The sequence below is a fragment of the Peromyscus eremicus genome, chromosome X, assembly GCF_949786415.1.
Source record: "Peromyscus eremicus chromosome X, PerEre_H2_v1, whole genome shotgun sequence".
Lineage (NCBI taxonomy): Eukaryota > Metazoa > Chordata > Mammalia > Rodentia > Cricetidae > Peromyscus > Peromyscus eremicus.
In genome coordinates, this window is record NC_081439.1 from 22,269,598 (window position 1) to 22,295,347 (window position 25,750).

General features: G+C 40.5%; 1 protein-coding gene across 1 annotated transcript in view; it reads left to right on the forward strand.

Moving 5' to 3' along the window:
- The window catches only part of Frmpd4 (FERM and PDZ domain containing 4), a 213,938-nt gene that overhangs the window by 178,911 nt on the left and 9,277 nt on the right, over positions 1-25,750 (forward strand). The window contains exons 8-13 of the mRNA XM_059250688.1: positions 1,883-2,002; positions 9,805-9,941; positions 14,733-14,859; positions 17,704-17,793; positions 18,344-18,526; positions 20,627-20,765. Of these exons, the coding sequence (XP_059106671.1) occupies positions 1,883-2,002; positions 9,805-9,941; positions 14,733-14,859; positions 17,704-17,793; positions 18,344-18,526; positions 20,627-20,765 (796 nt within the window). The remainder of the gene's footprint in view (positions 1-1,882; positions 2,003-9,804; positions 9,942-14,732; positions 14,860-17,703; positions 17,794-18,343; positions 18,527-20,626; positions 20,766-25,750) is intronic.

Below are 25,750 nucleotides of genomic sequence, written 5' to 3' on the forward strand. Positions count from 1 at the left end.
TCTAGTCTCTTCAAAATCATTAAACACAAAATTGTTCCTGAGGGTATGTAAATGAACCAAAGTCATCCAGAACTGAAGACAACATAGATGACTTTGACTATTTTTGAAAGCCTGCAACCACTGCCCCAGTCCTACCCACTAGGAATATGTGATCTACCGATGTGTCCCAATTCCTGGTTCCAAAGATGCTACCCCCATCTGTTCTCTGGGTTGACAAGCCGACTGCTTACTGCTGCATCCAACATACCACCACCACTTGTCTCAATTTTAAACAAGCTGAGCATCTTGTGTGAGTATCTAAGTATCCACAAAGTCTTCTTGCATAGGAAAGTTCAATGAAGAGATAACCCTAGAAAGAGGGTGTGGCGGGGACATCATCAGCTGAAGCAGCAAGATAGCACCAAGGGCATGGAAGGACAGGAAACACTGTCATGCTAAAGTGCTTCTAACTTGATACATAATGAAAAGCTAGTATTTGGGAGTGGGGTGGAGGGATGGCTCAGCAGTTAAGAACATATACTGCTCTTCTAGAGGACCTGAGTTCAATTCCCAGAACCCACATCAGGTCGCTCACAACTGCCTAGAACTTCAACTCCAGGAGATATGACACCTCTGGCCTCTTCGGGGACCTGCACTCACATGTACACATGTAACTAAAACTGAAAATAATTCTTTAAACAAAAATCAAAACCTAACACTGCACACATCAATTACCTCAAATAGCCCTATTCTTTTAACAGAATCCAACAGGATGTAATGGATTAGAAAAGTTACAATGCATATTGATTGCCATTTCTGTATCTAAACTTGACCTATGATTTCAATCAGATTTAAATCTACATAGCTGTATTTAAAGTCACTTGTAAAATAACCCATGACAAAGCACTCTTAGAAATAGATGGCTTCTTTTATGTAATGTCATAAGGGAAGCATCACTTATGTTCACAACTCCTCAAGTGAAAACTCAGTGTGTATCCATGTTCCCCTGGAAATAGAACCTTAGCCAAAAACACTTGAATGTGTGGAAGTTCCCTGAGAAATCATGATCAAAACTGGGAGGAGATGGAAAATGGGAATATGGCAAATTGGGAGCCAATAGAAATGTCTCATTAAGCCCTTTCCACCATGTGACCTGGAGCCCCATCCTACTAGAAAGCTCCAAGTAGCAGCATAGAACACTTGTCAATGGTTCCTCATCTGGAGTGTGCTGAGCAATCAGTTGGCCTGTCATTGATAGCGGGCTATGCCTGATGACTCCTCAAATTCCCTGATCCATCCAACGGTCACAGGTACATGTTATAAATAACCTTTTAGCCTGTGGCAGTAAGTGGTAGAGTGATGTGGGCAGCCCACCAGTTCCTGAATCTAACGGGAGTCCCATAACTTTCCCTTTCCCTTTCCAGTTCTGCTCAAACTTCTGCCTACTGCATGGGCCTTGTGGGGAAGCATTACGGTGATTTAGGTGAACAAAGATTCAAAACTTTTTGTGATGCTCCATATCCAAAACCTAATAAAATTGGTTAAATATCCTGAAAAAAGGCAGCTACCTACTTTTGAACCATGCAGGATAATGAAACCATTAGTCTCAGAGCAGGATAAGAATTGGTATGATATTGCTGTGTGTCTAAACTCCTGTCATCTTCTCTCCTTTCCTGTGCTGCCTTCTCTTTCTTTTCCCAGCCTCTCCTTCGAACATTCCCATAACAAGTCTGTTATGTACAAACCCTGACCCCCAAGTCTGCACCTGGGGACCCCAGCCTCACACAAAGGCCAATTTGAAGATTGTGTTAATGTAGAAAGAAAGGGGATTTTGATTCTGTGGCTCTCAGCCCTTTCTCAGTCGGCACCAAGAAGTTCTTAAATGATGTGTTTGGTTATCCAGGTGACCCAGAGGCCTAGCTCCCATAAGATGAGGTGTCTTTTCCGGATCAGTTTTGTCCCAAAGGATCCCATTGACCTGTTAAGGAGAGATCCAGTCGCTTTTGAGTATCTCTATGTTCAGGTAGGTAAAAATTTAGATTGTTCTATATGAATGTTGAGGTGAACATAAAGTGACCTCTTCATTGCTCTTCTTCCTATCACCCACCCAAAGCTCAGTGAAACATAAAATAAGTGTGTGATGCTCTTTACATTTCTATATTTGGTTTTGACATAACTTTATACTCCCATAAAAGTGTCATGAATAGTAATCTATATCCTCCATCTAGATTCATTGTTAGTATTATCTCAAGTGTAATTTATATTTAATGCAGGTACATATTCCTTTTCTCTTTCATCACAGAAATTCACACATACAAACATATTTTTTTCTACAGCACATGAAAGCTAATTGCCAGAATCATGTATTATTTTTATATTAAATGTGCCATGTATTTTCCAATATAAATTATATATTACATATTTTCTTATATAAATTCTGTTCAATAAACAAAATCAAGAAATAGGATATTGATGCATGTCCCTTGTCTCATCTTTGTTCTACATCCTAGTGATGCCTGTTGTCCCCCAAATGTCCTTTATGCCATCATTTTTTTTCTAGAATAGAATTTACTGTGGAATCTAATTTTGCATGTAGTTTGGTTGTCATGTTTCTTTAGTGTCCTTAAATCAGGTCCATCCCTTATCCTCCCTTGACTTTTGTAACATCGAGTTTGGAGAAATACTAATCAGACATTTTATAGAAATCTTGCCATTTGTGGTTCTCTAGTATTTTCTCGTGATTGCATTGAAGTTAGGAATTTGCAAAGAATGACATAAGTGGCTGTGTCCTTCTCAGTGCAGCACACGAGGAGCCACCTGGCGCCACTTTATTCCCTTCATTGTGAGGCTAACATTGAGTCTTATGTGGATAGTATCCTTGTAAAAATTAATAACTTTTCTTTGATAATGAATAAGAAATTTGCGGCAAGTCACTTTGTGACTTTTATCATCTTATATTTCATCAAATTATCACCCACTAATTTTTATTAATAGTATTAATTGGTGATTCTTATTTTAATCTATTGTTATCATGATGAGTTAAAATAATATGCCTAATCTCATTATGTCTTCTTTGTTGATCAGTTGGTATACTATAAAAGTTTTTCCTTCTCTGTATGTTTATTCATTCATTTTCATGCTTAAATTTCTCTGAGACATCGTGATAATGATTAATATTGGAATTAATAATTTTCAAAATTTTAAGATTCTAAAAGAGATATATCTTCTCTAGATGGTCCAGCTAATTATTATTGCCCCCCCCCACACACACAAAATAAAACTTTCAGGAGTGAGTATCTGGGACAATTCATCTAAGAGGAAATGTATTGGTATAGATATATATGAATAAGTTTATGTGATTCAATATTTAGATGTTCCTATACTTTTATGAATCCATCCTATTGTTCTCACTTAAATTTTCCAATGCAATTGAAGTAAACATTAATAATCTATTTATTGGGTCTGGACAAATGGCTCAGCAGTTAATAGTATTGAATATTCTTCCAAAGGATCAGAATTTGATTCCCAGCATCCATATGGCAGCTAACAACCACCTGTAACTCCAGTTCCAAGGGATCTAATGACCTCTGCTGGCCTCTATGTACGCTGAATGCATGTGGTATATAGACATATATTTAGACAAAATGCCCATACACATAAAAAGAAAAAGAAAATCTCAAAAAGGATCTATTTGTTTAATGTGTAGTACACAGTAATAGAATCACTCCAAGTGTCTGTAAGCATGTCTTTTACCTTCACATACACAAAAGAAGGAGAAAAACTGAGCTAAGAAAGTAGATATCAGGTGAAAGAAAGATACAAACATGATAGATGTGGCAAATTAGGTATGTTGGTATCAAGTAGCAATAAACTCGAGAGATCAGAAATGAAGTCAGAGAGGAAAAGAAGCAGAATATGCAAGCAGAATATACATTCTAGTATGTAGGGATCCTCAGAAAAGAGCCCAGTAATTTTCTCCACCTCTGTGGTCTTTGAACAAGATTTTTTTTTTAGCTCAAGAGGTTGATTAATGTTCATGAAGATAGCTCTGCATCTCCAAGATAAGTCTAATCCTTTCACTATATACACCCTATTTATAAAAAATAATTTAAAATGTATATTGCATTTCCAACCTAAACAGTGAGACTATTGTCTTCCGGGTTTTCTCAATGTTAAATATAGGTCATATGCACCCCTGATTTGGCAACAGTGTCTTCTGTTCCTCCAGTAGGCCAGGAAACCCAGCCAACTATGACTGCATGAAACAAAGAGTTTGATTCTAAGCTTATTGGTTACTGCATCTTCCCCATACTCCTGCTGAGCATCACTCAGAGGCTAGGTCACCTCCAATAAGACCATGTACTACAATTATTAGCTAGTTAGTCGCAAATGAATAGCTCCAGGTACCTGTTAGTATAAAACTGTAGACAGTGAAATACAGGTACAGGCTGTTCTCTATAATTACATTCTCATTTTGGTAACAGGATGGTGCTTTCAAACCATTCGGCTTCTGTTTAAACCCTGCAAGAAGTCCATTGCCTTTGTAAAGAGGAAAACACATGGCTGTGCTTGTCTTGGGGAAGGGAGACAAGAAGTACCTCTAAAGCTCATTATGTTTTGTTTAAGGCATACCTGCTCAAATCAAATGCATGGAGCGTTTTCTCATTTGAAAGACATCTTTTATACTAGAGGACTGGCCTCAAAATAAGACAACCTGTCTGGAGAGCTTGCCTGGGGACTGGAAGAAAAAAGACTGATGATGTTTCCATTTTCCTGCCTTGGCTTTCATGTGGGTGGTAGATTATCTACCTCTTAAAGGAATAGGCAGCAGGGGAGAAGAATAGCCATATACTATGGGCGATGGAGACTAAAATCAAGTGACTATCATCTTATATTTCCCCCTCAGAGAATAGGAAATGAACGTTTTTTGCCTCAGACTCTACTTGGAAATGACTGTATCACAGAATGTGTAGTGCGTTTAAAATAACACATCTGTCTACTAGAAGTCATCGGGTCTCCCGTGTGTCTGTGTTGATTTTTAAGCTACTACAAAGATGCAATGAAATTGCCTGGAGAACAGAAGAGGAAACAGAAGCCACACATAGCACTTTACAAAACCAAAATCAATTTAACTGGGCAGGCTCCTAATGAGAGCAGTCACCATTGGCCAGATGAAGCATGAAGATGCAAACAGATTTCAGTAGTGATAATATATATTCATCTCTGAGTCATTAATAGCCCATGAGGTCTTTTACAGATTTTAGCATATATATTAACAGTAAACTCTAATAATCTAGCCTGTTTTAATTTGTAATAATATGCTTGCTGATGTTTGCCCTGTCCATTCTCTATTCAGAAAAAGTTATTTATACCAATTAATAAACAGGATATAATCCATGAGCCACCAAAATCTTTGTAAACAAGTTAATAGCATTGCTTTCCTTTTAAGCATATATTAATTACAAATGAACTTTTTATAGGCCTACAATGGGGCCTGTTAGGACCTCTACTTAGCAAAATGGTTGCTACTATTCACTTGTGAGACTGTATTTTTAAGTAATAGATTTAAGAGTAATAAAAGGATGATTAATTTCTCTCTTTAGAAATGGAATGAGATCTACATGAACAGCCTGGACATGAGTGGGGGTAGTGAAGGGCGAGGGTCGAGGGAAAGAGAGCTTGGGGGATCGGGAGATCCCAGCTGGATCAACAACAAAGAGGGAGAACAAGGAATAGGAGACCATGGTAAATGAAGACCACATGAGAATAGGAAGAAGCAAAGTGCTAGAGAGGCCCACAGAAATCCACAAAGATACCCCCACAACAGACTACTGGCAATGGTCGAGAGACAGCCCGAACTGACCTACTCTGGTGATGGGATGGCCAAATTAAAAAAAAAAACTAAACCCCCCCAAAAAAAAATTTCCCTCTTTATCTCTCTCTAATACACACACACACACACACACACACACACACACACACACACACACACACACACATTGCACACTAACTCTCCAGGGTCATTCTTCACTAATTATATAATAATTAAGTGATTAATTGCCTTGTCAAAAGATTTACCCAGAAGTCTGGTTAAATGCAAGTGTCTCAGTTACTGTTCTATTGCTGTGATGAAACACCATAACCAAGACAACTTTTTTCAAAACATTTAATGGGGCTTGCTTATATTTTCAGAGAATTCATGCTATCATGGTGGGAAGCATGGTGGCAGGCAGGTAGACATTTTGTTGGAGCAGTAGCTGAAAGTTTATATCCTGATCCGCAATCACAAAGCAGAGAGAGATAACTGAGAGAATGTCATGGGCTTTTGAAACTTCAAAGCCCACCCCAATGATACACACCTACCCTAACACAGCTACATCTCCTAATCCTCCCTAAATAGTTCCACTGACTGGAGATCAAACATTCAAATATATGAGCCTATAGGGGCCATTCTTATTCAAACCGCCACAGCAAGGTACAACAGGAATGGAAAAAAATGGTTCAGGCTAGAGTTCTTAGAAAAAGTAACAATAATGGCTTGTGTTTATATAACACATGCCATTTATGAATTAACCACCTTAGAGCTATCACAGGAACACTGCAATTTAGTTAGCTCTCAAGTTAGCTGTTTTTCAAAGTTCACCCATTTTTAGATAAGAAAACTAACATGTCATGGCTAAAGCAAATGTAGTGATAGTTGACAGAGCCTACCATCAAACCTGGGCTTTTATATCTAAGTTCTGCACATACACACACACACACACACACACACACACACACACACACACACATACACATACACACACACATACACACACACATACACACATATACACACACACACACACACACACACACACACATTCTGTTTTGAATCTAGGGCAAAAGCTCAGTCTATAAAGAACAGAAAGACATGAGTTTGGTCCCCAGAGCCCACATTAAGCAAAAAGTAAGATGTGGCAACACACACTTGCAATCTCAGCATCAGGGAAGTAAAGACAGGCAGATCCTGGATGATTGCCAGCCAGCTAGCCTAGCCTAGGAATTTACCTAGTCTTGGTAAATTCCAGGCCAGTGAGAAATCCTGTCTAAATATAAAAATGTAATAGTAAAAAGGTGGATGGCTCTTGAGGTAGAGCATCCAAAGTTGTCCTTTGACCTAATACACATGGGCACACATATGCCTGTGCACCCATACATACATGTGCATCTAAGCATGTGAGCATACACAAACACACACCACATTCTGGGCTTCCAGTTCTCTTACAGGACTGTATAAAACAACCTTATCTAGGCTGTTAACACGTTGGAGCCAAGATTGACTGCCTCAAGCACTTAGGCACGATTGTGAAAACCAAAATAAACAAAACAAAGTGGCAGCTTTAAATTGTTTTTGAGGGTATGTCCCAACTATGCTAGGTCTTGTTTCTTGACAGACACACTTCAGATACATGCTGCTGTGTGTTCCAGGAAGCATTAAGATTTTTCAGGGAAACAAAGGTGAAAGATCTTATTAGGGATGGATTGGGAGGACAATTGGACTCAGCAATGAAGCAGTGGACTGAGAAATATGCATCCATTGTATGTAGAGACAAAGCATAAGATGTGCTAAGTATGCAGTGTTTAAATATTACATACATGGTCCTAACTTCATAAAATCAGTATATGAGGTGATTACTAACATGCTTCTTTTAGAAAGGAAGTAAAAATAATTGCAGCACGTGTTTCCCTTTGATGTCTACTTGAGACAAGGCAAAAAATGCAATAAGGATGCAGGAAAGGGGATATTTTTCTCTTACCAGAACCCAGTTTTCAAAGTAAAACTCAGTTAGCACACATATAGAATCTTTTTACATAGTCTGCGTGTTCCGTCCACTTCCCCCTTTGCTCCTAACAAGAGAAAGGAATACATTACTCAAGTCTGGTCACATGGGACCTTAGCATTTTGTAACACATGCTCAGCCAGTTTCATTGACTGAGATGCAGTCTGGTGATTTTGCCCAGGCTAGCCTTGAATTTGCAGTTCACTGTGATGATCTGAATGAAAATGGCCCATATAGGCTCATGTATTTAAATGTTTGGTCCCCTGTAGTGGTATCGTGTTCCCCAAAATATTGTGCACCCTAATAAACTTATCTGGGGTCAGCGAACAGAACAGCCACTAGATACAAAGGCTAGAAAATGGTGGCACATACGCCTTTAATCCTAGCATTCCAGAGGCAGAGATCCATCCGGATCTCTGTGTGTTCAAGGATACAGCCAGGCATGGTGACTCTCGCCTTTAATCCCAGGGAGTGATGGCAGAAAGCAGAAAGGTATATTAGAAGTGAAAACCAGGAACTAGGCTGGTTAAGTATTCAGGCTTTCGAGAAGCAGTTCAGCTGAGATCCATTTGGATAAGGACTCAGAGGCTTCCAATCTGAGAAAACAGGATCAGCTGAGGAATTGGCAAGGCAAGGTGGCTGTGGCTTGTTCTGCTTCTCTGATATTCCAGCGTTCACCCCAATAACTGGCTCCAGGTTTGTTTTTATTAATAAGCCCCTTTAAGATTCCTGCAACAGTCCCCATTTGGTGGAACTGTTTGGGAGGACTAGGAGATGTGGCCGTGTTGGAGGAGGTGTGACATTGGAGGTGGGCTTTCAGGTTTCAAAAGCCCTCATTCCTAGTAAGCTCTCTGCCTCCTTTTGAAAAAGTGTGTAAGTTCTCAGCTACTGCTCCAGCACCATGCCTGCTTGCCTGCCTGCTGACATGCTCCAAACTATGATGGTCATGCACTCACCCTCTGAACTGTAAGTCCCCAATAAACTCTCCCTTCTATAAGTTGCCTTGTTCGTGATACTTAGAACAGCAATAGAAAAGCTACTAAGACATCCACCCATCCCAGGCTCACTAGTAGCTGAAACTATAGGGTGTAGCACCACACATGGCCGACATTTTGACCCTAGCCACAAACTCTGTGAACTAAACAAACTGATTCCAAGATATGTGGAATAACTCCCACATAATCACACATTTGAAATGGGATGGCTGTAGACATTGAAATGAATGGAAGGTTTTAATAACTACCCTTACAGCATACACCAATGTCCTGTGATTAAGCACACCTCTTATAATCCTCAAGCAGCTCTAGTGAAGTAGTTCCTATGAGCCCCACTCACGGATGAATAAACCGAGGGCAAGAGTTCAAATAAATGGTAAGATTTCAAATGTGATAGCTTTTGTTGGCAAAGCCAGGACTTTGATACTGGCAAACCCCCAGTAGCACACAAAGTAAGAATAAGAATAACATAAATAAATGTTTTAAAGTGTGCTTACAGCTTCCAAGCACAGTCAACTATTTTAGTCCTCACAACACCCTGCTGTTAGAGAACACTATCACTCCATTTTAGAGAAAGGAAAAGTGAGGCACCATCAAGTTAGGAACTTGCCCAAGGCCACACCTTATGTGAAATGAATGAAGTTTGGAAGCCAGGATTCCAAGTCCAGCAGCAAAAACTACATTCCTCCACCATGCTTCTGTCTTCAGCTGCAGCACCTGTGTTTGGCAATTCCATCCCTAAATTCCTAATTATTTTTTACAAAAAGCTAAATATTTAAATAACAGCTTGTCGATGGCTGTTAAATGTTTTGTGTGGTCTGTGTTTGTGCAATTAAATACTGACTCGGCTCCAAGCAGCACGGTGGAGATGTTTCCACATTTAGCCTCAGAGCCTTAGAAGTGAAGGTTGAAACACTGGGGGGGATGCGTGTCACCTGCTCCTCTAAAGGGGAGCACGAGACAGCCCATGCTCTGATGAACTGCGCCCTCTGCTGGTCTCTTCACAGAGTTGTAACGACGTTGTTCAGGAGCGATTTGGACCTGAGCTGAAATATGACATTGCCTTGCGGCTGGCCGCGTTACAAATGTACATCGCCACTGTCACCACCAAACAGACGCAGAAAATCTCCCTCAAATACATTGAGTAAGTGTTCACACTTAATGCAGTGAGATGCTGTGGGGTTTTCTTTGCTTTTTTGTATCTGTTTGCGGAGTTCATCTTGCTTGTAGTTGACTACTTGTAAACTAGTGGCAAAATATACAAATATTTTGACTTTTATAATAGAAAAGATCCATTTCTCACTTTATTCGCCTTTAGAAAATTGCAGGCAAGGTGAAAGTAAATTTTTTAATGAGAGTAAGCCCCAGAATGATGGCTCACTCCTGCCATCCCACCAACTTTAGCAATAGAGCATACTGAGACAGAAGTATGGGTACAAGACCAATTAGGACCACATACCAAGTTTTTGTCCCCAAAACACCAAGATGAACAAACAGCAGAGCCTGGTGGTGCAGGCCTGAAATTTTAACGACTCATGAAGCGGAGGCAGGAGAATCCCAAGTTCTAATGCTACAGACTAAGTGCAAGGCGAAGCTGAGCAACTTCCTGAGATCCCATCTCAGGATGAGGAAAAAATTAGTATCAGCACATTTGGCACATAGGACTTGCTTCAAAGATAAATGAGTAAACTAGGTACAAAATGATTAAGTAAATCGTTACTTTCTCAAGTCACAGGACAGGGGTGGGGCTAGGACGGGGTTAAATCCCAAGCAGTGGGACTACTCTTGTGCCTTAGTTTGTATGATAGACTGAATTGTTGTTGGAGCCTAGTTAGGCTTGGCCACGCCTCTAAAGTACACCAATTGAAGAGACAAGTAATAGGAAAAAAGAAGAAAAAGATGAGTTTCACGTGGTAGAACTGAAAAGAGGAACAAAGACAGACCGGAGTCTGTATTCAGGGTCCTGACATGAGGGTTAGATTTAAGTAAGTTTTATGAGAGGGCAAGTCTTCTATGTAACTCGGCAGTCTTAGTCAAGGTGTGCTCCTGTTCACCATTTCTTCATCATTGTCTGCTGTCTATGGCATGGTGTTCAGATAAATTGTGGGGACTGGGTGAACTTTCTTCCTAGGAGGCAAGCTCCTTGTCTGCATGGATGAGGCTTCAGCCATTGCCTTCTTCCAGTGTGATATTTCGAGAAGAATTCCATTTCCTAGGGGTTCTTTTGTCTTAATAGTCTGGTAGAACAAAGGATGGGCACAATTGTCTCTTTAGAATCCTTCCTCTCTTGCCAGGGTTATTATAGAGCAGTGGTTCTCAACCTGTTGGTTGCGACCCCTTCGGACCCTTTCACAGGGGTTGCCTTAGACCATCAGAAAACATATTTACCTTACAATTCATAATAGTGCAAAATTACTGTTATGAAATAACAACGAAATAATTTTATGGTTGGGGGTCAGCACAACATAAGGAACTGTATTAAAAAGGGTCGCAGCATTAGGAAAGATGAGAACCACTGTTACAGAGAGACCTTTTCTGAAGAGTCTTCACAACAGGAGATGAGCTGGGCCTGGTGACTCACGCCTATAGTCCTAGCATTGAGGGAGTCTGAGTTAGGGGAATCACCAGTGTGAAGCCAGCCTGAGTTGCATAATAAGACCTTGTCAAAAAATAATAATAATAATGAGCTGGAGAAATGACTCAGTAGTTAAGAGCACTTGCTGCTCTTGCACAGGTTCTGAGTTTGGTTCCTAGCACCCATATGGTGATTTACAACCATCTGTAACTCCAGTCCCAGTGCAAACTGGCACCCTCTTCTGGCATTTGTGGGCACCAAGCATGTATTTAGTGCACATACAAGCATGGAAGCAAAACACTCATACACATCAAATAAAAAGAAATCTTGAAGAAAAGAGTGCCACAATCAGGAAGCATAGTGCCTTGATATCTGTGTAGGGAAAAAAAAACCTGTGAAGTGGCTGGCAAAGATGTCACACAGCAAAGTTGACTCTGTGAAGCTTATCTTGTTTGTAAACTTTGGATGCCTTCTCTTGCTGAGTATGCCATTTTACGACCAGCATCCCTCTTTGGCCAAGAAAGACCCTTTTTTCTTTGAAAATAGATGGTTTGTATTGCCTCCAGCTGATGAATCTATTTAAGGGTCATCCTTTAAGAGAGAAGGCTCAGTCTCTCAGCAAGAGATTCTCTAGCCTAAAGCAAATACCACTTACTTCATCCCCGCAGCTCTTTATGCTAACAAAAAAGTGAATCGTGTGTCATTTCTTATGGCCAGACTGAATACATATCTCAACGCCATGCTAAAAGCCTTGAATTTCTCCCCATCCATGCTCAAAACATGGACAAATGAATACAATCCCATTTTCCAAAGGCACTTTCCCAGGGGCTGCTTGTAAAGTACCATGATGCCATACTACCTAACCTGGGGGCTTTTCTCAACAGGCTTTTGAGCCTGGCTTGGGGAAGACTACAGCTCCAATTTGCTGCCACTGTTTGGTCAATTACAAATGTACCTATTGCCACCTAAACATATGGTTCACTCTCCCGAGTTGTCCATCCCTTTTCCCCCATGGCATACACATAATGACTGTAGTCTGAGAAACTGTCTGTTCAAAAACAGGTCTCAATATCAGTTGGACACATTCACATATTCCTTCTACTATCTAAAGTACTATCTGGGTACAGATAAAACTGGCTGCCAATTGAAAAGGTGCCTACACAACTGAAGAACATATTCAGACAACTAAAATGCATTTGGGGGACTGGGGACACAGCTCAGTCACTAAAGTGCTTGCTGTGTAAGCATAAGGACCAGAATTTGACCCCTAGAACTCATGCTTAAAAAGCTGGTGATCCATGTAGCATGGGCATGGAATCCTAGCACTGGTGAGGCAGAGACAGGTGGATTCCTGGGACTCGCTGACCGGCAAGCCTAGCTTAATCAGTGATTCTTAAGCCAGTGAGAGACCCTACCTTCAGAAAAACTAGCACATCTTTCTGCTCCTACTGTCTAGCCACTTCTTCCCAAGTAGAACATTATGTAGACCAGAACCTCACAAAGATAACTAGCTTCACTGGAAACAGTGTGGATAGCCATCAGATCTTCTATCAAATACTGATTGAGCATTGTATATAGTATTTGCATCAGATAGTAGAAAGCACTAATTTGTGTTAAACATAATCCCAACCATCAAGGAACTTGTGATCTGAGTGTAAAGATGAGACATAAGGATATGGTAGTGGAAAAACACACGTCCAAGAAAGTCTGGACAGTGCAAATCAGTCTTCATGGGTTAAGTGGAGGTTAGGTGGGCAGAGAAGGGGGTAAACCTGGAAAGATGGGAGAGTGGGGATCACTGTGATCAAAACATGTTGTAGAAAACTCTCTAAGAAAGTATTTTAAAAGACACAATGATATGAAAAACGTTCATGTAAGATAATAATATAGAGCAGGGGCACTTTCCTGGCATGAATAAAGCCTTCGGTTCCTGCCTTAGTGCTGCACATCCCCCCATGCATATGTGTGTGTATATATATATTATATATATTATATATATATATATGTTTTATATGTGTGTGTATTTTATCTTTTTATTTTCAATTTTCTCTTTATTCTTATCTCATACAATATATCCTAACCACAGCCTCCCCTTCCTCCAGTCCTCCAAGTACCTCCCCACCTCCCTTCTCCTCCAGATCCACTGCTTCTCTGTTGCCCTTCAAAAATGAGCAGCCCTCCCAGAGATACCAACTGAACATGGCATAAGAGGGTGCAGTAAGACTAGGCACAAACCCTCATGTCAAGGCTGGACAAAGCAACCCAGTAGGAGGAAGAGGGGCCCAAAAGCAGGCAAAAGGGTTGGAGACAGCCTCCACTCCCACTGTTACGAATTCCATAAGAACACCAAGCTATTCAGCCATAACATATATGCAGCAGACCTAGGTCAGATTCATGCAGGCTCTGTGATTGTCTCTTCAGTCTCTGTGAGCTCCTATGAGCCCTGCATAGTACATTCTGTGGATGGTATTCTCCTGGTGTCCTCCATCCCCTCTGGCTCCTACAATCCTTCCTTGACCTCTTCCATGGGGTTCCCCAAGCTCTGACCAATGTTTGAACGTGGGTCTCCTCATCTACTCCCATCAGCTTCGGGAGAAACTTTCTCTGATGATGATTGGACTAGGCACCAGTCTATGAGTATAGCAGAATATTGTTAGGAATCATTTCATTGACTTTTAGATTTTTGTTTTGTTGTTGTTGTTTTTTAATTTTTTTTTTTTTGGTCAGCCATGTTTTATTCTACCCTAGGTCTCTGAGCCCTAGCACTGTCCCCCATATGTGTATGTGTTATATGTATATAAGTGTGTGTGTGTGTGTGTGTGTGTGTGTGTGTGTGTGTGTTTTAAAATAAAGACACAAATATCCCTAAGGCAAGCACAATCAATGAAGACAGTAAGGTCAAGTTGAGGGCGGCAAAGAAAGCATATTGGAAATACCTGAATATGGGATGTATTTAACAGACTCAGAAATTGGTTGAACAAAATGATTCTTTTTTTTTTTTGAACAGGGTTTCTCTGTGTAGTTTTGGTGCCTGTCCTGCATCTCACTCTGTAGACCAGGCTGGCCTCGAACTCACAGAGATCAGCCTGGCTCTGCCTTCCTAGTGCTGGGATTAAAGGTGTGTGCCACCACTGCCTGACTGTTAGTGGTCTTTCTACAGAGTGAGGAATATGTACATTTCTTTTTAAATGTGAACATGTGTATCAATGATCCAATAATGTGTTTTTTACATGTAAACTAAAAGTTGCCTCCCTGTCTTACCAAGAGTCCATTTGTTCTAACAAACAGCAGAGTGTCATTTGGTCTTATATAAGTCATCATCACAAGAGCGAGGAATGAATGATGCACTTTCTGTTGCAGGAAAGAATGGGGACTGGAGACATTTCTTCCATCTGCTGTGCTGCAGAGCATGAAAGAGAAGAACATCAAGAAAGCACTTTCCCACCTTGTCAAAGCAAATCAAAACTTGGTACCACCGGGTAAAAAGGTATCCCAGTTACATCCTAATAGAATCTAGATTTTAAGCAGAGAGGCTTGCATGCATTCAAGAAATCATTTAAAATTAGCCTGTGAAGAACACATTTGGCACACCATATTTCAAGAAGAACTTCATACACTATTCAGATATGTCTAAAAGGAACAAAAACTACCGATCCTTCCAGAAATCTATTTCTTTCTCACAAATTGGAAACTACTTATTGTGTGGGGCAGGAGGTATAGGGTGTTCACATGAGATTTACAGTCAGGGGATCAAATCACAAGATAATTGTACATTTTTATCCTGTGATTGGTTACTGTTCAGACTAACTTTAATGCACAGCAGCCGGTAAGGGGTCCTGCAGGCCAGTTACTGTATGTATTACAGTAGGGATTCTCTCTACGGAGCTGTGGACATTTGGTAAGAGGTTGTTCCTTGCCAAGATATAAGGGTGCTATGCTTGGCATTGTGAAATATGAAGCGGCATCTTTGATCTACTCTGGCCAGTGTCACCCCTCCCTTAATTATTACAAACAAAATGTGTCCAGATATTACCAAATATGCCTTAACGCCCAAAATCACTACCACCAACATTCCCAGTGACAACCATTGGATTAAATTCTACAATGGAAAGACAAAGCAAAGTTATTTCTGTTACTCATTATTGGTGTTAAAATCCTTGTATTCATTTCTGTTTTCATTAAGTAGGAGACACACAAAGACCATTTAAAAGTATACTGTTGGTCAGAAAAAGAAAGGTATGATATAGAAGTAATGAGAGAGCAAAGATTCCAGTAAGTAGAAGGACAAGGAGCCTTAAATCTCTGAGCCTATAAAATAGCAACAGCCTGCGTACGTATTGCAGCTGATATGGGCTATTCAAACTTGCCTGACCCCAGTACAACTTACCATCCATGTGGGTAGTTCTTTGGTCCTAGTATCTTATTTTCTGTCATTTTTATAAAGCTTCACCCCATAAACTTTTTTTAAACATATAATCAAGTTCAGTACACTCTCAGCCACATTCTCTTTCAAATGGAAGGAAAATGTCTCCTATCACCTCACTGTGAGTACTTAGCTTCAGAAAAATAGCAAGATACCACGGGTCAAGAGTTTTATGATTCCCAGGGCTGGAAGATTGCTCAATTGTTAAAGCTTTGCTACACAAGCAGGAAGACCGGAATTCAATCCCAGAACCCATGTGGTGACTAACATTTATAATCCCAGTGCTGGGAAGATAGACAGAGGCTCACTGGGGCTCACTGGAACTCACTGGCCAGGCAGCCTAGCCTACTTAGTGAACTTCAGGCCTATGAGAAACCATCTCCAACAAAACAAGGTAACTGGCTTCTGAGAAATCACACCTGAGGTTGTCCTCTGTCTTCCATTCACACATACACTCATATATGCACACCCACACACCCACACCCACACACACACACACACACACACTTCAGTTTTACAGTTTTTGTTCTTATTTACCCAAAATTGATTTCTGTTAACTAATTTGATTTGGTTTATTTTCCAAGCCTGGTCTACTGGTCTTGTAATAATTTGGCAACCACCAATTTTAGTTTATTCTATCACTTATCGTGTACCAATTGTGTGTGTGTGTGTGTGTGTGTGTGTGTGTGTGTGTGTGTGTGTGTGTGTGTGTTTCCTATGAAAAGTAGCATTTCTAGCCATGAGTGAGTGGTTTGCAGAAATTGTTTCAGGTTTTTGGTGAGATTTAGAGTGAGTGAACAGTACAAAATCCCAGCTACACAAAGGGCAATACCTGTCATTATAGTTATCAAGAGTTGGAAAGTCATGCATGGCTGAAACAGAATTTTACAATCTTTGCTACTTAACAGTGATCATCTATACCTTGTTGAAAATTTCACCCTGACAAACATTCCTTTTGCATTCAATATGAAACAAGGACACATTTCTAGTCAAATTCCTCTTTTTTAAAATGATGTAAAAGCCTACAATTTTGAAGTCTCTATAAAAATTGGTTCTACCTGGATATTTGTAATTCAACTCAGAGAATTCTCAACAGATTTTCAGAGTTGAATTAACAAAACAAGGATTTACATAGCAGCCTCAGACAGTTTTCCAGTAGTTGGAGTTCAGAAAGTTCATTCTCCCTGGAAACTTGAAAAGAGTGGAAGAAACTTGAGAGGGGAGGTTGAGCAAGCCTGTTAAAGACTTTGCATAGATTTCAGAAACCCCCACAAATTTTATGTGCAGGTGAGTCTCTGTGTTATTGGAGAATTTATAGGCCACATGTCACATTCCTTTGCCCCTAATCACTGTTGGAAAGTCCCTTGCCTATTGTAACCTCCCAGTGGGTAGTCATGTCTTACTTTGTTCTCACTTGTTAAATGGCCTAACCATGCACCTACCCCAACACACACACACACACACACACACACACACACACACACACACACACACACACTTCTCCAGAAGCGGTCAAATTGCAGTTTGACACCAGAAAATGCAGGATATAGCAATTTGCTACCCTTCATACTGAAGAGTCTTTCTCACATCCCATCTCCCCAATAAAAGCATCCTTTGGGATTGGAGGTGAAACTCAGTTCATAGACAATCCAGAGCCCTGGACTCTGCCCCAGCACCGCATAAAGTGAGCATGGTGGCACACACCAGTAATTCCAACACTCTAGAGTTGAAGGCAAGAGGATCAGAAGTTCAAGGTTATCTTTGGCTAAATAGTAAGCTTGAGAGTAGCCTAGGATACATGAAACCATGTCTCAAAAAAAAAGCATGCTTCTCTTGTGCCTTTATTTCCACAGCAGAAAGGGCCCCACCCACTAGAGTCCACATTTGATTTCTCTTTTCTCTCCTTAGCTGTCTGCATTGCAAGCCAAGGTCCACTATCTCAAGTTCCTCAGTGACCTGCGACTATATGGAGGCCGTGTGTTCAAGGCAACGTTAGTGGTAATTGCATTTCCTTTCTTTCTTTCTGGAGCCGCAGAGGCCTGCAAATATCACGGCATGGGCTGTCTTCAAGGAGTTGTCCCTGGTGACAAAAACAAAGAGTCTGGCAATCTTTCCTGGTTAGGATTGAAGTCTGAAGATAGTCTGAAGACAGCTTGAGAAACGTTCAAACCAGATAGTGGTGCTGTAGCAGTCCCTGTAAAAAGAAATGCAAAGAAACAAGGAAATCAAAAGGACTCTTAACAATGATGACTTTTCATCACTGAGCCAGAAGGGGAAAAAATTTTCAAGTTTCACTTCTAAATGCTTCTGATGTTTATAAATATATTGTATCATGATAACATTTACTTTCTATGTTATTCATAATTTATCAGCATCTCCATACACTCATATATGAGTCCTTCTAATTGGATGATTTAGTACAGTGTGACCCAGAAAAACTTTCTAAAGAAAACAATGTGATCTTATGAAAACAGACTTTCAGACTGAGATTTACATAGTGCTTCAGAAGTCCAGGCTTTGAAATATTCTGTCATTCTCTTTTCCTCAGCAGGCAGAAAAGCGCTCAGAAGTGACTCTTCTGGTTGGTCCCCGGTATGGCATAAGCCATGTCATAAACACCAAAACCAATCTGGTGGCTCTTTTAGCTGACTTCAGCCATGTCAACAGGATTGAAATGTTTACTGAAGAGGAGAATTTGGTGAGGGTGGAGTTGCACGTGCTAGATGTGAAGGTGAGCCTTTCAAATGTTGACCCATAGTCCTGGCTTGAACACCTCATTTCTGATAACATTGATGGCAGTCACCATACAGGAAAGAATTGATATATGCAGGACCTCAAAGATAATATATTGTGAAAAAATAAAAAATGAATCCATACAATTCCATTCCAGGGACTCTAGTACTCATTAAGTTGCTGTGTGATTTGGGGATAGGTTGTTATATTTCTTAGGGCACAGTTTCTCCATCTATGCAAAAAAAAAAAAAAAGCAAGTCATCATCTCTCAGACCCTTCTTCTCAGACTCACATAAGGAGTCAGTGAGAGTTCCCCTAGCTTCATTAGAATTCTCATTCTCTTTGGTTAAGTTGGGATACCCAACCCTAAAGTCACTCCCACTATGGCAGAGTTGGAGAAATGGATCAAGGGACATTGGGGTGATTGTAATGAGTTTCTGCAGAGCAAATCAGAATGTACTAGCATGCTCTACTGCAGGAAGAGATTACCATGACAGAGAGAATGGAGGCTCACATGTCACCTATGCACATGGGATGCCATGTCCTTAATTCTAGATGGCTCCAATTGACTTCCTAGCCAAACACAAGTATGGCAAGATTCTTGGAGTGCCTATCCTAGTTCATGGCCCAAGATGCTGAGAGAAATAGTCACATTGTAAGGAAAAGACATAATGGATGAGAACTAGATATTGTCACTAGTAATAGGAATAGTATGTCCCAATCAGAAATGACTGAGGAGACCCTGCTAATGGTCTCCTCTCTGGACTGACAGATAATGGGTAGCTTAGAGACTAAGCAGAGACTTCAGTTATGTGGAAAGGACAGTTCATGGATTTTGGATGGGAAGTGTTGTTCCAATAACCAATTGCATGGAACCTGGCCACTGTCCTACTCCTAAGAGTGAGAAGTAGAGACTTGTCACTTTGCTGTCTTGGCTTTTTTGTTGCCTGCTTTTTTCTATTCCCATATTTCTGCCTCCTTTGCTCTTTCTTCCAACAAGAACACATCCTTGCAAGTCAATGAGAAAGGTTGTCCTATGAGCATTTCCTTCCATACCTAGGATATGTGGCCTCATATGAGCTCATTGTTTCCAGTTTTAGCATGCTTTTCCCAGCTCTCAGCTCTAGTTTATGTTTGTGTAAATTTACAACTTCTTTTAGAAACATCCTTTTCTTAGCTCTCTTTGACACTTTCTATACAGTTATAGTGAAAATTGTGACTTGCATTTTATTTCTCTTGAACACTCTTTTTCATCACTAATCCCACATTTTAAATAAGATTTTTTAAAGTGTGTGTGTGCACCCATGCACACACACATATACGTGCGTGCGTGCGCTTTTATAGGCCAGAAGAAGGTATTGGCTCTCCTGGATCTAGAGTAACAGGCAGTTGTGAGCCAGCAGGTGGAAGTGTAGGAAACCAAACTCAGATGCCCCCGGAAAAGCGGTACAAGCTGTCAAGCAGAGCCATCTCGCCAATCTCATGAATCTCAAATTTAATATTTCTGAGGATTTCAGGTAATGGGTTTGATTCTTGGTAACTGAGATAACTTATCCTTAACTATTACTCTTTAGACATTTAGCTATTGTAAAAGAAAATCTATGTTTCATGAGGCTTTGTACTCATTTCTTTCCAGAATGAGTTGGAAGAGAGTTTTAAATTCAGTCCATGAATTCCCATAAGCACAACGAGCACATGTGAACTCAATGTTGTTTCTGTTATAGTCACCTTTCCTGCTGCAGAGAACGGGTGCATTCTCATTTGCTCTGGAGAAATCCTTTCCCAATGTTTCTAACACCCTTAATTCACTCCTCCCTACGTGGCAGTGTGGCTCAAGCTAGGTCCTCTGCTTCTCTCGGAGCTCTTCTGCCAGTTATGCCAACTCTTCTGTGAAGGCAGCAGGCGTTGACAATTGTGTCTCCTGAATGTTTTCTCAGTAAGGCACCTTGTATTGCCTTTGAGTTTCTCCCTCATTACAATGCTCCAACGGAATGTTTGCTTAGTAACTTCCTTTGCTTACAGTTCATAAGCATTTATAAATACTTTAGGCAAGAAGACTAATTAAAAATTCTTCCTTGTGTGTTTCTTTGTTATTCAGCCCATCACACTCCTTATGGAGTCATCAGACGCCATGAACCTGGCCTGTCTGACAGCTGGATACTACCGGCTGCTTGTGGACTCCAGAAGGTCGATATTTAACATGGCCAACAAGAAAAATGCAGGCACACAGGACACAGGTATTTTCTTTCTGAATTCATGAAGTGCTGACTGACCCTTGTACCCACCTTTTGAGAACTCACCCAACAATAGTAATCAGTAACAGAATTCAATAGTCTTAATAATAAGTCTTATACTTAAGAATGCTGATTCCAAGGGCTGGGGAGATGAGAAATGCATTCCACACAAGCATGAGGACCTGAGTTCCAATGCTCAGAGCTCACATAAAGCTAGACACATGATATGTATCTGTATTCCCAGTGCTCCTACAACAAAATAAGAGGCAGCAACAAAACAATCCAGGAGAGCTTGAGGACCAGCCAGCCTGGAGTATACAGCTTAGCAGCAAACAAGAAAGAGAACATGCCGTAAACACAGTAGAAGATAGGAACAACACCTACAGTTGTTCTCTGACCTCCACATGCATACCACGGTATATGCGTGCCTCCATATACAGACATGTATGTGAACATACACATACATCACACACACGCACACACACACACGGAAATTGTGTAGAGTGCTTACCTAGCACATATGAGACACTTGTTTCAATCCCCATTACTATGAAGAAAAGAGAAAAGCTAGAGCTGTACCTATAAAAAAATATAATATCCAAATATAAAACAAAGCCATTAAGTACTGATGGCATTGATTAACTATTAAAAATAAACATGCCGATTTACCCACTGCACCTAGAATGTAACTTGGAAATGACAGGTACTCACTTCAAAGGCAGTGGTTTTATTGCTGTGAACTCTTGATAGTCCTTTTCCTGTTCTTTTTTTCTTTATTTTTCTTGGTGCTTATGAGATGGAACCCAGGTCCTCACCTAGTCCTACATACTAGACAGACACTCTGACACTAAGCTACTGTCATGGTCCTGTGACTAAATCTTTCCTGCCTCACTGTTAATTGTCCAGGACCCTGAGAACTAATCCCCTGCTGTAGAGTTTCTCTTTTCTTTAAACTCCTAGACTAGAGCTTTGACATCTTATGAATTCACTAATTTACTTATGTATGTATGCATTTATTTAGTGACAAAGTGTATAGCCCAAGCTAGGCTGGAACTCACTATGTCCCAGGCTAATCTGAAGTCACGGCATTCCTGGCTCTGCCTCCAGAGTGCTGGGATTCTCAGTGTGAGCCACCAAACGTGGTTTGGACTTGGAAGTTCTAGGAGGAATTTCTTCTACCCTGTTACCATCTGGGAGCCATAATATGGACATTGATAAGGCAAAAGTATCACAGAGTTCATTCCAGCTACTTGATAGGACAAAATTCTCCCAGAAGGCAAGGAGGGCCATAGGTCTTAAATTGACTATTCCAGTGAGTGTATGTAATTATAATTATTTTCTTCTCTCTGCAGTGGATACCCAATAAATATGGCTAATAGATGCTACCATACAAATCAGAACTACTGAACAATGACAAAATTAGAATCGAGGGTCCAAAATAGGACTTCTGTTTTTAGAAAAATGAGAACTGCCAGCTACACATAGTAGCACACCTGTAACCCAAGTACCCAGGATTTACTTAGTGATAAATCACTAAGGAGCACCATGAGTCTGAGGCCAGCCTGAGCTACATAGAAAACTCCAGGCCAGCTAGAGTTACATAACAAGACTCTGTCTCAGAATAACAATAGCAATAATAATAGCAATAATAATAATAATAATAATAATAGTAGTAGTAGTAGTAGTAATGATAGAAAGAATACTGGGGCTGGTGAGAGAGCTCAGTGGGTAAAGGCAATTGTTGCCAAACCTAAAATTCTGCGTTTGAGCTCCAGGACCCACATGGTGGAGGAAAAGAACTGATTTTGCAAATTGTCCTCAGACCTCTACATGCTTGCAATGGCGCACGTGCACACACACACACATATGTATGTATGTATGTATGTATGTATTAAGAATTATTGAGAACAAATTCATTGTCACTATTTCTAAAGGAAAAAAGGAAACATCCTTTCATTTTCAAACTGAGCCCAAAACATAAATCTTCATTGTAGTATATAGATACATATCTGTACATATAGACTCATGTAATTTTTATTATGATATTTGGGAAACACAGGAGTTTTAGCCATGGATAAGGGGTACTCATACAAAAAGAAAGAAAAAGAAGGAAAAAAGATGCTGAGAAGGCAGCTTTCACTTTCCAGGCCACTTTAAGTGTTAATGGATTTTCAAATTTCTCTAAGTTTGAGTTTCCTCATTCATATAATTCTACTAAAAATTTAGCTTAGGAAGTAAGAATTAGAAAAAAAATATGTGTATAATGCTTAAAATGATGTTCTGTGATTTCAATAATAGTTGGTGGTGGGGAAAAATGATGCAAAAATAATAATGAAAGTCAAAGAAATACAGACGGGAGAGGAATATACAAAGAGGCAGCGAGAGGCCCTGAGAGATGTAAATGACTAAAAATGATGAGAAAGGCCCAAGGGTGTAGCTTAGTGGTAAAGCAATTACCTAGCATGCACAAGGCTCTGGGTTCCATCCCCAGGGCCACATAACAAAAAAAAAACTTATTTAAAAAAGGACAGAATGAAAAGGAAGTGGTAAGTGCATACACAGAATCTTGTGGTGAACATTTTTACAACCATGTTTTTCATTGAGGGAGATTTACAGCCATTCAACAATGACCTTTGAGATTCCAAAGAACAGTTGGGCAATTTAATGCAATCCTTTCACATTGGAAAAGTAGTGTCTGGGCTTTTATTTTCAAATCATAAAGTTTACCCAGAAAATAAATCCTCTTTTTCCCATGAGCTATTGAAATTGTACAGGTGCAGGGACAAAAGGAAACCAAGCACTCCAAAAATTGTTACAGTAGTCTTAGTGCCATCCAATTTCTAGTGACACATGATTTGATGTTCATTTAAAAGTGGGAAGCAAAATGGCTTAGTTATTGTAGGCATTATTACTGGGAGAAAGAATAGAACTTTAGCCTCTCTGTGGTGTTTCTCAACTTTACAACAAGAGTGAAGGTACAAATACATCCTCTATACGCATTCCTCACTCTCACAGATAGTGGCATGACAAGCCACCAAAAGAACAAAATGGTGGAACAGTAGATAGTCTGGGATTTAGTGTGATAGTCAATTTTCGCTGTCAATTTGTGCCAGCATCAAGATTGCCTAGTGGTTAAGGCCTTGAACATAAAATAAGTTGTCAACTTGACATAATCTAGAATAGCCTGTTAGAAGAGTGTCTTAGTCAATGTTCTACTGCTGTGAAAAGATACCATAATCACGGAAAATCTTTCTTTTAATTTAAATTTTTTTCTTATTCATTCAATTATTAATTCACATACCAACTACAGATCTTCCTCTCATCCCTCCTTGCGCTCCTCCCCCAGCTTCTGCCCCCTACTCACCCCCCCACACCCTTCTCCAAAAGGGTAAAGGCTCCCATGTGGAGTCAACAAAGCCTGGTATATTCAGATGAGGAAGGACCAAGCCCCTCCCCACTGCATCAAGACTGAGCAAGACATCCCACCATAGGTAATGGGCTCCAGAAAGCCAGCTCATGCACCAGGGATAGATCCTGATCCCACTGCCAAGGGCCCCTCAAACAGACCAAGCTACACAACTGTCTCCCATATGCAGAGGGCCTAGTACAGGACCATGTAGGCTCCACAGCTGTCAGTCTAAAGTTCGTGATTTCCCACAAGCTTGGTTCAGTTGTCTCTGTAGATTTCCCCATCATAATCTTGATCACCCTTGCTCATGTAATCACTCTTCCCTCTCTTCGACTGGACTCCTGGAGCTCAACCTGGTGCTTGGCTGTGGATCTCTGCATCTGCTTTGGTCAGTTATTGGATAAAGGCTCCATAATGACACTTAGGGTATTCACCAATCTGATTACCAGGGTAGGCCAGTTCAGGCACCCTCTCCACTATTGCTAGTAGTCTAATCTGGGAACATCCTTGTGGATTCCTGGGAACTTCCCTAGCATCAGGTTTCTCTCTAACCACATGATGTCTCCTTCTATCATGGTATCTCTTTCATTGCTCTCCCACTCCATCCCTGTCCCTGCTCAACCATACCACTCCATTATGTTCTCATTCTCCATCCCCTACCATCCATTGCCCCCCTCACCCCCAGTTTACTCATGGAGATCTCATCTATTTCCCCTTCCCAGGGTGATCCATGCATCCATCTTTGGGTCCTCAGTAACTCTCATAAAGGAAAGCATTTAATTGTGGCTGGCTTATAGGTCAGAGGTTTAGTCCATTGTCATCATGGTAGGAAGCATGGTGGCATGCAGGCAGACATAGTGCTAGAGAAATACCTTGAGTGTTCTACATCTGGATCCATAGGCAGCAGGAAGAGAGTGCCACTAGGCCTAGTTTGAGCATTTGAAACCTCAAAGCCCACCCCAGTGACACACTTCCTCCAATAAGCCATACCTACTCCATGGTCACTTCTACTAATGGCTGTCAAGTAGTGAAACTCCCCAATGACCAGGCATTCAAATATATGAGCCTATAGGGGCCATTGCTATTCAAACCACCCAAGGAGATATTATGAGGAACTGTCTAGATCAAGCTGGCCTCTGGGAATATCTGGGAAGGATTTTCTTGATTTTGTTAATTGACATGGGAAGACCTAGTCCACTATGGGTGGCACCATTCCCAGGATTTATGCACTATACTGTATAAGAGTGGAAGAAATATGCTGAGAACTAGCAATGCATTCATTGTTCTCTGCTCTTGACTGTGAATATGATGTTACCAGGTGTTTTAAATTTCTGTCACCTTAGTTTCCTCCTGTCTGTGATGGACTGTAACCTAGAACTGTGACCTAAAATAAACCTTTGCTCCCCTAAGTTACTTCTTGTCAGCATCCTGTAATGGCTAGTACCACCTTTCCCCCTTTGGAAACTCCTAGAAGGTCTCCTGAGACATAAGAAAAGTAAAGTTCTGATATCAGTTACTATGCTCATTGCTGTGAGCAAATACCTGACAAAAGCAACTTAAGGAAAAGCTTACTTTGGCT